The sequence below is a fragment of the Quercus lobata genome, chromosome 5, assembly GCF_001633185.2.
Source record: "Quercus lobata isolate SW786 chromosome 5, ValleyOak3.0 Primary Assembly, whole genome shotgun sequence".
Taxonomy (NCBI): domain Eukaryota; kingdom Viridiplantae; phylum Streptophyta; class Magnoliopsida; order Fagales; family Fagaceae; genus Quercus; species Quercus lobata.
This window is the reverse complement of record NC_044908.1, coordinates 70,012,599-70,028,065: the sequence shown is the minus strand read 5'-3', so window position 1 is coordinate 70,028,065 and position 15,467 is coordinate 70,012,599. Positions and strand designations below refer to the sequence as shown.

At 36.7% G+C, this 15,467-nt stretch overlaps 1 protein-coding gene across 1 annotated transcript; it reads right to left on the bottom strand.

Moving 5' to 3' along the window:
- Positions 1–1,268: 1,268 nt before the first annotated feature.
- Positions 1,269–13,992, bottom strand: LOC115989581 (cell division control protein 48 homolog C-like). The gene is made up of 10 exons (XM_031113337.1): positions 13,219–13,992; positions 11,323–11,939; positions 8,781–8,933; positions 7,359–7,475; positions 6,977–7,081; positions 2,533–2,598; positions 2,352–2,416; positions 2,066–2,267; positions 1,772–1,909; positions 1,269–1,616 (listed from the first exon to the last, which is right to left on the bottom strand). The coding sequence occupies exons 1-10, from the start codon at positions 13,928–13,930 to the stop codon at positions 1,569–1,571; spliced, it is 2,223 nt and encodes a 740-aa protein (XP_030969197.1). The 5' UTR covers positions 13,931–13,992; the 3' UTR covers positions 1,269–1,568.
- Between the last annotated feature and the right edge of the window lie 1,475 nt (positions 13,993–15,467).

The window sequence follows — 15,467 nt, the reverse complement described above, 5'->3', positions numbered from 1 at the left end:
GCCTGAGGAACGGTTCTCCGACAACATCGATGGCAGTTCCATTCGGCACAATGGTCGGTGTCCACCTGTCTATCACACACACAAAGAAAAAGAGAGATCTAAAACCAAAATCAAACCTAGAAAACTTAAAGATTCAAACCACAAATCAAAACTTAGATCAAATAAGATCAAAAGATTCAAAACCCACTACAAACCCAAATATTAAAACCCAAACAAGTTGAAGATTCTTGGGACTAACCATCAATTAACTCACTTGCAAAGTCTAATCAACCACCAGGCGATGGAGGCAGAGACAATACCTTGAAGATCTAACTTGGGTGGCACCATGGCAATAATAGCAGAGGTGGCTTGAAGATAAAAAGCTAAAACGGTGGTGGGTTTTGTGTTGTGGGTGGGGGTGGAAATCTTAGATCTGACTTGAAGGGGGTAGAAATCTCAAGTTTTGTGTATATATAAGCAAATCGGTTTGGTTCGGTGTTCATCGGAATCCAAAAACCTTCACTAACAACCGTACCGGCCGACTTCGGTGCTTGAAAATCGCTGTCGACCATCATGCCTAACACCTATGGTGGAGGTTTGAGGCGAGCAAATCAATTTGGCTCTGTCTGGTTTTGTCGGTGGTGGGTGGTGTCTATACAACCCTAGATCGAACTACATCTCTTCTCTCTCAAATTTTGCTTCATGGATTTTGTTTTTTATTTTATTTTTTATTTTTTATTTTTTTGTAGTTTTGGGTTGTGGATTGATTTCATTTTGGTGGAGATTGTGGATTAGGGTTTGTAGTGGTTATGGTTTCCAATGGAGTTGTGGTGGTTGTGGGTTCCAATGGTGGCTGCGATGGCCCCAAATGGTTTTCGGTCTATTATCTAAAACTCTCTGCCTTGTAGCATCTATAATCTTAGTTTGGTGAGCACATGCGTATGGGAGTGTGCTTTGAGAGAGAGTGTTTGATCTGTTTTAGGTTTTATTTTTGATAAAAAAAAAAATGTGTTACGAGTAACGTCTGATAAGGAGGTGGGTAACGGAATAGTAACGAAGTAAAGCATAAGTGGGTTAAGTGTCAAAAATGAAACCATGGGTGGGTAAGTATATTCCTCCTAGAAATTAATTACATGTCATATGATATTGGTTTAAATTTTGAGACAAGAATGTAAATAACGTTATCAGATAAAATTTTCAGATAATTATGATTTTTGATGTGTCCCTCAGTTGTGGTTCGGAAGATCTCTTCTTTTTTTTCCAAGGCAAATTTCAAGCAAAAGATGAGCTAAGACTAAACATAAATTCTAACTATTAAAAGGCTCAACGAGTTTCTCAACTAAGACTCGAAGTAACTAACTCAACAAATTTCTCGAGCCTCATTCAGCACAAAAATTCATTCCCATCGTGGGGAAAGCAGGTTAACTTACATTGATACACTTATAAAACATGAGAAAAAGACAATGGGAAAGGAATTGTTTATTCACTTTTGACATCAAAACTGGCTTCATTTTACATTCAATTTTTACTATGGTAGTCACTATCGCACCCTCAGCCATGGCATGTAGATAGTCGATTAAGGATTCTTCTCATGCTGCCTTAAAACTCTGTGACCAAGTCTGGTAATCTCGTTTTTGCTGTTCCCCAAATAGAGGCAACATTAAGAGTTAAAAATATATAGAGAATAATAATAATAAATAAAAATCATTTTGCTTCAGATATCCTTGCGCTAGACACACACAAGCAGAAGTGGTATTAAGAGATTTACTTTCGGCAACGGAGAGAGTCATACCTTGTCTGAGACAGAAGGTGAGATTTTACCCAGTGCTCGCTCAAAATGTGTTGATTTTATGGTACAAGGAGCTGCATCTGAGGTGCTCTTAGTTGACGTCAGTTTGTCTTCAAGAGCAACCATTGCAGCTTCATTCATCTGTCAATAATAGAAATTTAGACATTTCATCTGAAACCCCATCCAGCTCCCCTACTTTCATCCTCCTCACCCCCACACACACACACACACACTCACACACAAAAGATATCAGCTTCAACATAATATGAAAACAGATGAATTCGAGCATAAACAAACCAGTGCAGCAAGATCAGCCCCACTAAAATTTTCACAAGCTTCCATTCGACCAAGAGCACTCAAATCCACACTGGCATCTATAGGCTTCTTTCTCCCAAGAGCTTTTAAGATCAAGCCACGCTCATCCGGACTGGGCAACGGAACATAAAGAAGTTTACCAAATCTACCAGGCCGTAAGATGGCTCTGTCCATCACCCCAGGTCTGCCAAAAGAGATGCCAACTGAAAGGAATCAGTAAGGCAGTAATCATCAGAACAAATTGAAGAGGATAAACAATTAATTTTACCTATTTGTCGCGCCAATAACAAAAACACCCTGCCGCTGCTCTGCTCCATCTAGTTCTATAAGTAACTGCAATTGTAGGAAATGGGTTGATTTTATCAACATCAGAATATGAATTGGTACAGCTAAACATAATAAGTAGGAGAGTATGATTTTGCTCAGGCTATCTGATGAGATTATTTTACCTGGTTCAGTAGCCGCTCAACAACCCATCCGCCTTCTTTACCACGCTTTGTTGCCAAAGCATCCACCTACAAGTCATGGGGGCAGAAATTCAAAATCTCAAAAAAAAAAAAAAAAAAAAAAAAAAGGCAAAGCAAAATTAATGACCACAAAATAACTACTTTAAAAATAAATTAAAGAATGGAAACCCTAATCAAGACACCCATTTTGAAAAGCCATGTTCTCTGGAGCAAGATATTGTTATTTTGAATACAAACTTACTACCCATTAAATGCATCCGATTTTATCATGAAAGAAAACCTAGTATGATGTGGAAAAACACTAATTATTAAACAGAAATTCCACATACATCTCTACAGCAATCTAGTATAATTCTTATCTAATGCCTGAATGTAGAACACCAATTGGCTTGCATTTGCTTCAAACATATCTTCTTTATAAGTAAAATTAAACAAGGACATAAAGCAGATACATGAGCAAAGGGGTGAAAGGAAAAAAAGACCAATAAAACCAAATTGATTAAGAAGAATACAAAGCCATTCTATTAAGCTCTGGAATTGAGAATTGATGCTGTTGTTACCGTTTTGAAGTATATTCCTGCTGTAAACCTTTTGTATGATGTGACGCTATCTTGTTTTGAAAACATGAGTTATTTTTTTATAGTATCTATTGAAAGAGCACTGTAGCTATCTGGTTCGTAAAGATAGATGTAAAACTGAAATTTCAACCTTCCTTTGAAGAGACTCAATGCCTTGATTGCTGAAGAAGACAGAGTGCCATTTGAAGAAACTAATCCTGAATTCCATTAGACAAAAGAGTTGATCCGATACAGGGCTCCTCTAGAACTCATGTTATTCTCTCTCTCTCATACACACAACAGAGCTGATTCATTATTCTAAATTCCACTTTTAATTTTCTAAATACATTTCAGATTTTAAGGGGATTGGCATAAATGCTCAGATAATATGAGCCTTTGTTCAAACTATGGGTGCGACAAGGTTGGCAAGGTTGGTTTTGCGGCAACGAGATAGTGGCATTATTGGTTAAAGAGGGTAGCATCAGCAATAGGGTGGATATGTGGGGAAAAGGAGTCTAAGATATGCAAGGAAGATGTGGAGAAAAGGAGCATGGTGGTTTGGTGCTGCAATGGCAATTTGTAGTGGCAGTTGAGACTTGAGAGGAGAGATGAGAATGCTTAGGCAGCTGAAACTTGAGGGGAGATGAGAATGTCAAAAACTCGGAAGGGATCATCAAATTGGGGACTTAAATTACGGAAAAGTGCTTCATGTGTGCACGTCCATGAACCTGCACACTAGTAGTTCACCAAATGTTCCTTTATAAACAATATTTTTATAACTTGTTTATATTTTTTGATAAATAATAACTTTTATAGATATTGAGAGACTTATGTACACATACAAAGTGCTCCTAAGGAATTACATTGTGGAAGAATCACATTCTAAGAGAAAGTTCATAGAGTCTAAAATTAAAAACGTATAACCAGTTCCAAAAGTTCAGGACCAATCAAATAATGATCTCAAAACAAGGATTTCAGCTCAATAACTCAAACCCCCACTCCATTAAATGTGCAATTCTTCCTCCGGGAGTAAACTATGGGACAAGGTGGGTAGGTTTTTTGACGGAGTCAAACCCCAAATCCAACTTACTCCCCTACACTTCTCTCTCTCTCTCTCTCTCTCTCATTGATATTAGAAATGAAAGCTTGAACCTTTTTTTTTTGATAAGTATTAAGATTTATTGATATATATAAAAATTAAAAAATTAAAAAAAAAAAAAAAACCCTAGTACACAAGGAGTGTATAGGGGTCAAATACAGAAATTACAAGAATTAAGAAAACCAAAGATAGAAGAGAATGATTGGTTTCGCAAGGCAAACAACCAATCCAAAAAAGTTCTAAAGAAAAATAACTTGAGATCAGGAATGAATCTCTCAGAATCTTCAAGACACCTACCATTTCTTTCCCTCCACCTCCAAAGACACCACATTAAACAATGGGGAACAATTATCCATATATGACCATTTCGATGACGACCCAACCAGCCTTGCTAGCAAGCAAGGAGCCCCACAGCTGACTTAGGCATAACCCAACTTACTCCAAATAAATCCAAAACCATAGACCACAAATCCATAGCAACCGGACAATGAAGGAAAAGATGGTCAACCAATTCACTATTACACTTGCAAATATAACACCAATCCAATATCACTATTAAGAGTGTTATACACGTGGAAGTGATTGCGGAAGAGGTTAAAAGTCAATAGAAATAATAAAAGGCTGAAACTTCAGCTTTCCTCTTTACTGTTAGTCACGTGGGGCTCAAAAAACAAAGAAAAAAAATTAAAACACAAAATAGAGAAGTGGACAACCCAAAACAAAGAAAAAACAGACCCACATACAACACAGTACACACAGCCTCCAATTCCCAAACATGAAAACCCCTAAAGAAACTCACATGTCACATCCCAAAAAAGGACCCCATTAGAGAACTTCATAAGCTCAGCCACACTTGCCTCCTTATCTTGGCAAAATCTAAATAATTTAGGAAAGCAGACAACAAGAGGTGACTGCCCACACCAACAATCTTGCCAAAACTTGATTTCTTTGCGGAACCAATCTTTTTTATCATTTCTTGATTTCTTAGATTCTTGTAATTTTTGTGCTTGATTGTTTGACCCCTTGTACACTCCCTGTGTACTAGGGTGTTCCACCTTTTTATGATATCAATAAACTTTTTACTTATCAAAAAAACAATCTTGCCAAAACTTCACCCTCGTCCCATCACCAATTTCAAACAGAATATGATGAGAAAAAGAAGGCCATCCTTGACTAATATTTTTCCACAAACAAACACCACAATGACCAGAAACTGGACAGGTACATCAACCACCCCATACACATCCATATTTCACCTCTATCACTTGCTTCTGAAGGGCATCCCTTTCAAGCCCAAATCTCTATAGCCACTTCCCAAGCAAAGGTCTGTTAAAAAGTCTTACTTTCCCTATCCCCAAGCCACCTGAAGAAAGAGGCGTATAAACAGTAGCCCATTTAACCAGGTGAAATTTAGGTTCATCCCCTAGACCACCCCATAAGAAATTCCGCTGAAGTTTTGCAATTCGGTTAGCCACAAAAGCAGGGATAGGAAATAAAGATAGGAAATAAGTAGGTAAATTTGATAGAGTGCTTGAATCTTTTGTTCTTCAATATCTTCTTTACTGTTTGTAATTTTTTCTCTTCTACACTGTTACACGACAAGAAATCACCTAAAGTAGAATGCAGCATTGTCGGTGATGGATGAGAAGATACGAGATTGAGTAGGAGGTGAGGCCCAATGGCATGCTTGTCTAGAAGTGAGACGACATAGTCAATGATAACAGTGCTGCTTCTTATGGGAGGTAGGCTACAATAAAAGCCACCTTCTCCCTTAGCTTAGTCAACCACCATATCATGAGAGATTTTCATTTTTTTTATCTATTTGAGGCCCATATCCCTCAATCCCTACCACATTCAACCACATTTGAAATTTTTTTTATAATTCCAACAGTATTTGAATTTTTTTTTTTAATAATTCCAACAGTATTTGAATTTTTTTTATATAATTCCAACAGTATTTGAAATTTAAAAAACATTTATTATTCATCGGATACAGCTTGGACTCATATGAAATGGTGTCCAATCTGAGTCCATGTCTGTGTTCAATACATATCTGACACCACCACGTGATGGGATTTTCCATGTTCATCCTTCCTAGTAGGCATGTCAGAAGCATTCGTATATATCCTACAATGCCATGTATGTTAGGAACTTAGCATTGAACATTTTTCAAGTAAAATGGGGAAAACATGCAATCCTCTACCCAGATTTCTTTTAAAACCAATTTATAAACAAATTTACTGAGTAGGGCCTAAGAATTGTTAAAGATCAAAAAGAGTCATGTTCTAGAAGATTTCCTACCAACTTCAATTATTTTTTTTTTTTTATCAGTAAGAAAGATGTATATTCAAAAAGCTACCTCATGCACAAAAAGCACAAAGCAGACCAAAGATTACAGAACAAGAAACGAAAAGACAAATATACTGATTATTGCCAACTTCAATTATTGCCAACAACGTAGCTATGTTCACTCATAAATATACTGATTAAGTCCTAAGAATTGTTAAAGATCAAAAGAAGTCATGTTCTAGAAGATTTCCTTCCAAGTTCAGTAATTGCCAACAAGGTAGCTATGTTCCCTCATAAATAAGCAAGAAAAAAAGCCCCTGCCCATGAATAACGAAAGGATAATGATAGTAATCCATAAATACTACTGAAAGAGTGAAAAGGTCCCAACATTCCCAAACTTAGTGAAATAGACTAAAATTTAAAATAACCAAAGCCGCTCAACTGCAATAATAGACATTTATCAAGAAAAGAGAACACAAACCTCATCAAAGAAAAGTATGCATGGTGAACATGTCCTTGCACGACTGAATAATGTCCGAACTGCCAGCTCACTTTCTCCAACATATTTATTCAAAAGTTCAGGACCCTAACCATTAAAAAACCATGAACATCCAAGTTAGGACTTGAACTCAAAAATCAGGCAAGAAACAATTAAGAGGACATTTATTTTTCTTATGTTCTCTCGTTATTGAAGCAGTTATGCTTGCGTGAAAGCGCGTGACCGACACTACACTACGTAGATACCTGTGCAGGTAAATCACAACTTGACACTCACTGTACCAATGCACAGAACAACATTACAATAAAACGATCAAAAATTACACATACAAATGTAACAAAAAGGGTAAATCAAAGAGACTGACCTTGATGTGAATGAAATTGGCCCCCGCCTCATTAGCCACAGCCTTTGCAATCAGTGTTTTACCACAACCTGGAGGCCCATAGAGCAAAAATCCTGTCTCTAAGTCTACTCCAAATCCCTGAAGATGCAGATTATTTCATGACATGTGATCAGCCATTTAGACTGCTCCTACTAACCTTTCAAGAAATTTTAGGAAAAGCTTTGGATAAATAAAGAAAATGCAGCAGGACTCCAAATTTAAGTACCATAAAGTAATAACTCTTCAACAATACAAAATATCTATAAACACAAATAAGGGGGCCCATGACAGTCCAAGGTACACTTGATCGATATACAGGGTGGATCTCCAAATTTCCCCCTTCTTTTGGCCAAGAAAAAAGTTCCTTTATCCTAAAGTAATCCTCTGAAATATGCATTTTGATATGTTCATGTGTAGTGGGTTGAAAGACCAAAATTTAGCAGCCTTTGTGCAACATTCTTTTCTCCTAGGGGTCTCTCATGCTTAGGGATCTCTCTTTGGCGAATCAGTGTTGTATTTGCTACTGTAATGAGGAATCTGTTGATCATCACCTCCTCCATTGTCCTGTAGCTCACTCGCTGTGGGTGCATATGCTTCAGGTCTTTGGGATCCAATGGGTCATGCCAGGTTATATGGAAAATTTAATGTATTGTTGGAGCCACTGGTTGGGGAAATTTAATTCGGGCATCTGGAATATAATTCCTAGTTGTTTGATGTGGATTGTTTGGACGGAAAGAAATCGGCACTCTTTTGAGGCTACTGAGAAATCACTGGTTCAATTATAAGCTTCATGCCAGCGAAATCTTTTCGATTGGTCTAGGTGCTAGGGTTCTTTGAATTGTTCTTCTATCATAGAGTTTCTTTCTACTCTTAGAATTGTCCCTTTAGTTATTTTTTCTTTGATGTTGTTTGTTGTTTTTTCTTGTGTTCACCATCATGAACACCATGTATTTTCTTTCTTTGTTTTTTTTTTCATCATGATTAATATTACTCTTATTACCTATCAAAAAAAAAAAACATGAATTGTCCATGCCCAAGGAACCTTGAATCAACATGAGAGACAAAATAGCTCTGTTGGTCTCATTATCTAAATAGAATTTCAAGCTCTATTAATGTTCATAGAAGGACATCCTTGGCATGTGAAGCTAACCTAGAAATAGGACACTTTAACAAATCCTACCCAGTCCATATCATGAATAGCCCAAGTTAACCTATCAGTAATTTCTTCTGATAAGCACTCCATACATACATGTATACATATATATCATTTACAGATATAGGTTTTTCTTCTTTTGAAGAGCCCTCATACTCGTTTCTGTTTTAACTTCCAATGAAGTCAGTTTTCAAAGTGAAACTCACACACACAGCACACAAAATGAGAAAAGAGACAATAATTCTAAATACCTCATAATCCTCTGGATATTTTATACGTCTAACTATATAACGGTCAAACTCCTTTCTTAAATAGTCAAGCCCACCAACATCTTCCCACTTTACATTAGGAATGACAGAGAATCCTTCCCTTTTTGATGAGGGCTGAACCATTTTAACTGCTTCCTGAAAAACACCACATAAAAAGCAATTGACAACATCATTTAAGAAAATCACGTAACAAGAACAAACCAGCAGAATTTTATTCACATTTTCTAAAATGCAAGATCCTTCACCATAAGCAAAACTGTCAGTACACCAATCTCGGTCACCAAAAGGTAGATTTACACGTCAGTGGATAAAAACCACTAAAACAGCAATAAAGATATCTACAGCAATGTTATGAATACTGTTTCGGTGCTCATTCTGGTTTGTTCATTGGAATGGAAAATTTCAGTACCAGCCCATTTCGACATACTGTTTCAGAATTACCGTAATTATATATATATTAATAAGAATAAGAATAAAAGGTAATACTAATAAAATTTAATCTAAATATTCTAATTGTTAAGCTGCAAATACAACATTTGAAAAAAAACAAAACAAAACAAAACCATTACATTAAAAATGAACCTTCCAAGAAACATCCCACTTTACTTGTAAAAGTCTCCCCCAGCCCACATGAATATCATCTTTCCCTAGGAGTATTGATTAGTTTTACTTTACCACTCCTTTTTTTTTTTTTTTGATAAGTAATAAGATATATTGACAAAAAAGGAACACCCTAGTGCACAGGGAGTGAACAAGGGAAAGGAAATCAAATACAAAAATTGCAAGAGTCTAGGAAATCAATAAAAGAAGGGAAAGATTTATTTTGCAAAGCAAACAACCAATCCCTTAAAGTTCTAAAAAAGAGAGGCTTGAGGTCCAGAATAGATCTCTTAGTATCTTCAAAACATCTACTATTCCTCTCCCTCCAAAGCCACCACAATAAGCAATGAGGAATGATAGACCAAATATAACCATTTCGATGACGACCAAAGCTGCCTTGCCAACACCGTAACAGCCCCAAAACAGTGTGCGGCATAACCCAAGTTACTCCAAAAAGACCCAAAACCATAGACCATAGATCCATAGCAAAAGGACAATGAAGGAATAGATGGTCAACCGATTCACCATTTCTCTTACACATGTAGCACCAATCCAAAATCCACACCTTCCTTTTACGTAAATTATCAATCGTCAAGCATTTCCCTAAGGCAGCAGTCCAAACAAAGAAAGCTACTCTAGAGGGAATCTTCTGCTTCCAAATACTTTTCCAAGGAAACCCATAGAAAGCGGAGCCAGCTAAAATTCTATAATAATCACTAACCAAGAAACCCTTAACTTTGCTAGGAATCCAACACATTTTATCCTCACCTAGCACCCTTATAGGAGAACCATAAATGGTTTCCATGAAGTCAGACAGCCTCTAGATCCCGAGCATGCACACCCCTAACGAATCTCACATCCCAAAAGAGGACACCATTGGTGGACATCATAAGCTCAGCCACATTGGCATCCTTATTCCTGCAAAATCTGAACAAATCCGAATATCTAACAGCAAGAGATGTCTCTCCACACCACCGGTCTTGCCAAAACTTCACTCTAGACCCATCACCAATATCATACAGAATACGACAAGAGAAGGAAGGCCATCCCTGACCGATATTTTTCCATAAACCAACACCATAAGGGCCAATCACAGCACTGGTACGACAGCCGCGCCCCCCCCCCCCCCCCCAAAATCCATATTTTATCTCTATCACTTGCCTCCAAAAGGCATCTTCCTCAATCCCAAATCTCCAAAGCCACTTCCCAAGCAAAACTTCATTGAAAGGTCTTATCTTCCTTATCCCTAAGCCACCCCAAGAAATAAGAGAACAAACAGTAGCCCATTTTACCACTCCTTAATAACCATGAGTCCTCTTCTTTCAATAAAAAATTTCTAGCATCTTCTTCTTTCTATTTTTCTCTCACAGACCATAGCCTCCTCTGTGACTCTCCTTTCTCATCTCTCTCTATTTTCTTTTTCTTTTTCCCCACCAGCAGATCTAATACACTTTTTCCCTTCTACAAACATCAAAAAAGTAAGCATATGAGTTACTCATCTTTTCCTTATACTCCGAAATCATGTGTTGTTTTAAGTTTAAGGAGAAGAATACCCAAAACTCAATTCCGGCCAAATCTTCCACTTTGGCCAGTATTGGCCAAAACTCACTGGAACAGCCTGAAATTTTGTCCAAGGTGGAATAAGGGGGGTTATCATTCCAGTTTGCATACCAGTACGAGATTTTCTGGCCATTCCGGCTGCCAGGACAGAACGAAATTCAGAACATCGATCTACAGTATCATGTCCAAATGTTCAACAACGCCCACTTAAACTAAAGTGATGTGTGATGAAACAGAATTTGTAAAAGCAGATATAAAATCAGTATTGTCTTGACCAAAACTCATTTCCCAGGAAACATAGGCAGGTGAATAAATGAGAGTGTATTAGATATAAAAAGAAAAGGAAATAGAAAGACAATAGCACCTCAAAATCAGCCATTGTGATGGTAAGCTTTTCCATCTCCTCAAGTGACCATGGTTGCCTCCACCACTCTTCAGTATGTTCTTCATTTATAGAGTCTTTTGATAGCTCAGACTTTCTTTCATCAATAATTCTCTTCATGGCAAGGTTGCCAGCCTTGTTAGCCAGGGCAGTCAAATCAGCCCCAACAAAACCCGGTGTAGACCTAGCTATTTTCAGAAGGTTGAAAGAACCTTCCAGTCTAAGATTGCGTGTAATTACAGAAAGAATCTTAATCCTTGCACTTTCATCGGGAACACCTAGGACAATCTCGCGGTCAAATCGCCCAGGTCTCCTTAGTGCAGGGTCAACAGCATCAGGCCTATTGGTCGCTCCAATGACAAGCACATGGCCAGGTCTCTGATCAGAACTTTCTGAGTTTGAAATAGCATCTGCTGGTTGTACAAGTCTGTGAGATTCATCCATGCAAGTCATCAACTGTGTCACAATTCGTCGCTCCATCTCTCGTTGTAGATTTTCTCTTTTAGAAGCAATTGCATCAATTTCATCAATAAATACAATTGATGGAGCAGTCCTGTATGCTTTAGAAAAAAGATCTCGAATATTTTCCTCCGATGCACCTGGAATATTCATTAAATGAGAAACAATTATAGGAGTTCCAACTTATTGAGGGGGAAAAATGTAGTTTCTCCATCAAACAATTGAACCCAATGCAGGAAGAGGGGGATAAAAATAAGAAATAAGGTCATATGATCAAAAACTAGGGGGGAAAGAGAGGGGGGGCGGGGAACAAGATATCATTTATGAATGCTGACATAGTCAATATATTCATGTCTTTAAATTTGAAAACCTCCATTTAACAAGAATCAGTCCCTAAAAACCAGATTGATCAGCAATAGAGGTAGAACACAAAAACAGGCTTTAACTTCACAAACTCCTTACCACCTTATTAATTGGAGGTGTGCCTCTTAGAGGGCGGGAGCACCAACCACATATCAATTTTTTATTGGATAAGGTAGGGATTCTTTTTCTAAAGAACAGTCCTTTGGACTCGCCCATTATAACCTATGGGTAACTAACCCCACCGGCCAAAACCATTCCTTAATTCAAATTCTTAATTCATAAACAAATATTTCATACTAGGCAAAATGCCCCAGTATCTGGGAAAAATAACTACATTAGTGAGGCACAGCTGCTAAGGTTACTACTCTTCAAAAGTGAAACCTAAACTTAGCGATAATAATAAAAACACACCCATTTTAGTTTTGGCAATGTAAACAAGCCTTGGATTCAAAACATTTGTTTCAGCACATGATAGACCTTTATTGCAAAATGAACAAGATATTGAGCTCTATAGATACCGAAATCAGAAGCAGATATATGCATCAATTATGAAACTCATTCAACTAATACAAATTCATTTCGCTGAGATTATCCTCCAGCAATAATGATGAAAGAAATGAAAGAAAGTTAGGCAAAATACCCTATTGGTCCTTAAACTAAAAAAGTAACACATCATCACTCTATTAGACACATTAGCGGCTTAAGGACTAAAACTGACCTCTTCAATTTCACGACTAAAATTGCTCATTAGCAATGCATACCAAACGAAAGACACCATAGACAAGTTAAAAAGTAAAAAGTAAAAACTAACATGTCATCACTCCATTAGACACATTAGCGACTAAAATTGGTCATTAGTAATGGATTACACGCAAACAATCACCTAAAATTCACGATCACTATAAACTTCAGAAACTAAAATTGCTCATTTGAAATTCACGATCACTATAAACTTCAGAAACTAAAATTGCTCATTTGAAATTCACGATCATTCCATTTTATACACATTAGAAGCTAGAATTTAAACTTGCAGGTGATGAAGAGAGCGATACATACCTGACACACCAGTGACGATCTCGGTAGCGGAAATCTTATAGAAGGGAACACCGGTCTCATTGGCAATGGCGTGAGCCAGTTTGGTCTTCCCACACCCGGGTGGCCCGCGCAACAAAATCCCACCCATGGGCTTAACCCCTAACCACTGCGGCAACTGCGGATGGTACAACGGTACAATCACCTCCATCTTCAGCTCCTCAATCACGCTATCCATTCCTCCCAAATCCCTAAACCTAGGGCCATCGTTTCCGTCTCCGTCTCCTCCTTTCTTCACCACCATCTTCACCTCCTCAACCCTGTATTCCTCGACTTCTTTATTGCTATCAACCTTTTTGGCCTCGCTCAGCTCCATATACGACGCTAATAGGTTCGATTTCATGACGTCGAATTTCGGCGGAGGGTCTTCCGATGTGGAGACCACCGCGCCGTCGTCTTCTTCTTCTTCATCGGAACTACTACTCGAGGAGTTCGAGTCAGACGACGTCGTTTCCAGAATTCTCTTTCGCTTTTTCTTCTTTTTGGTGGTGGTGGTGTTGTTGTTTTGTGGAGGGAGGGATTGTAGGGTTTTGCGAACGAAGGTTGTGAAGGGTTGTCTCTTGATACGGTTGTAGTCGCGGTAGGTTGCACGGAGATGGTCGACGGTTTCATCCAGCGTTGAGGAACGGTGGTTGCCGTAGCTTTCCAGCCGCCGACGGAGTAATTCTCTCTTCATATTTTTTCAATCTCCGCCGCCCCTGCGTACAGCATAGCGTAGCTTAGCTTTTAAAAGAGCAAAATAATTAAAATTAAATTACGTTTAGAAAAAATTAAAAATGTACTTTGATTTAAAAAAAAAAAAAAAAAAAAAAAAAAGGTTTTTTTAAGGTCCTTATATTTTTGTTTCATTCTCATTTTAATTTTAATTTTTTTATTTTATCCTTTTTAGTCCTTAAAATGAAAAACGTGTTTTATCTTGGTTCCTACTGTCATTTCACTAATAAAAAATAACTTATGTGATAAACAGAACGCACAATTGGCACATAAAACACCTATGCGGCCATTAAATTAATAAAAAAAATTATTTAGCATTTAAATAATGCCATATTAGCATTTTAAATATTAAAAAAGTCACATAAAAAAAACAATTAAAATAAAATTCTAAATTGATAATTTTTTAAAAATAAAATAAAAAAAACTTTTTTTGAATAAAATACTATTTTGATCTTTAAACTTTATCAAAAACTCGTAAACTATGATTGGTATTATTTTGTTTTCTGAATTACTATGCTCTCTTCACTATTCTTTTGTTTTCTTAATTACTATGCTCTCTTTGATACATTGTTGAAGCCAATTATTATTCTATAGTCATAAGTTTGACACTTCCATCTCAACCCCAGACAATCTAACCCTCGGTTACTAACAAATCACAACAGTGCAAAAGGCAAATATCTTTTTCTTTCTTTTAGGAACAAAAGGCAAATAACTTGATTCCCTTAATATTAAATTCATATGCCCCCATACAAGAATTCATTGCAATGTTAATCTCCATCCCTGAAACCTAGAAAATTCAATAGGTAACAGATTTTTCACTAAAACATGTATTTATTCATATTGCACATTTGTGAATTTGAAACTCTTCTTAAAATAATTTTTGAATTCAAAGTATACGTTAGGGTAATTGGGTTTTAAATCCTAATAATAAAACGTAAAAATATTTGGGTTAGGAATAGTTTTTTTATTTTATAATAATGCTGATGTGTAAAAAATGTGAAAGCTCTAAAAACAAGAAAAATATTGGTCAAAAGCTTCGATTTTAGAATATATAGATTAAATATATATAGATTATTAGGACAAGTTGTGGTTGACGGGTTGGGGTGATTGAGTTGTGTTTTTTTTTTTTTTTTTTTTTTTTTTCTTTCAGTGGTTGTGATCTTTCAAAGAGAGAGAGAGATAAAATATGATAGAGAGGAAGAGAGACGAAGAGGAAGAGAGAGAAAGGGGTAGGGAAATTAATAAATAAATAAATAGATGAGATAAATGAGAAATGAGATATTGGATGTACGGTAAAGTATGATAGTATATAATAGATAAAGTAACTTTTTAAATGGTAAAATAATAACTGTATACAAACTTAGATGCTAATGCTCATTGTAAATAGCACAAAGTACACACTCTCTTTTGGAAGGTTGTTTTGTCTATATGCAATGCAATTAGCTTAAAAAGTTTATCATCATAACCATAAGGATTGGTCTTGTTATTTTTAAGGTCTC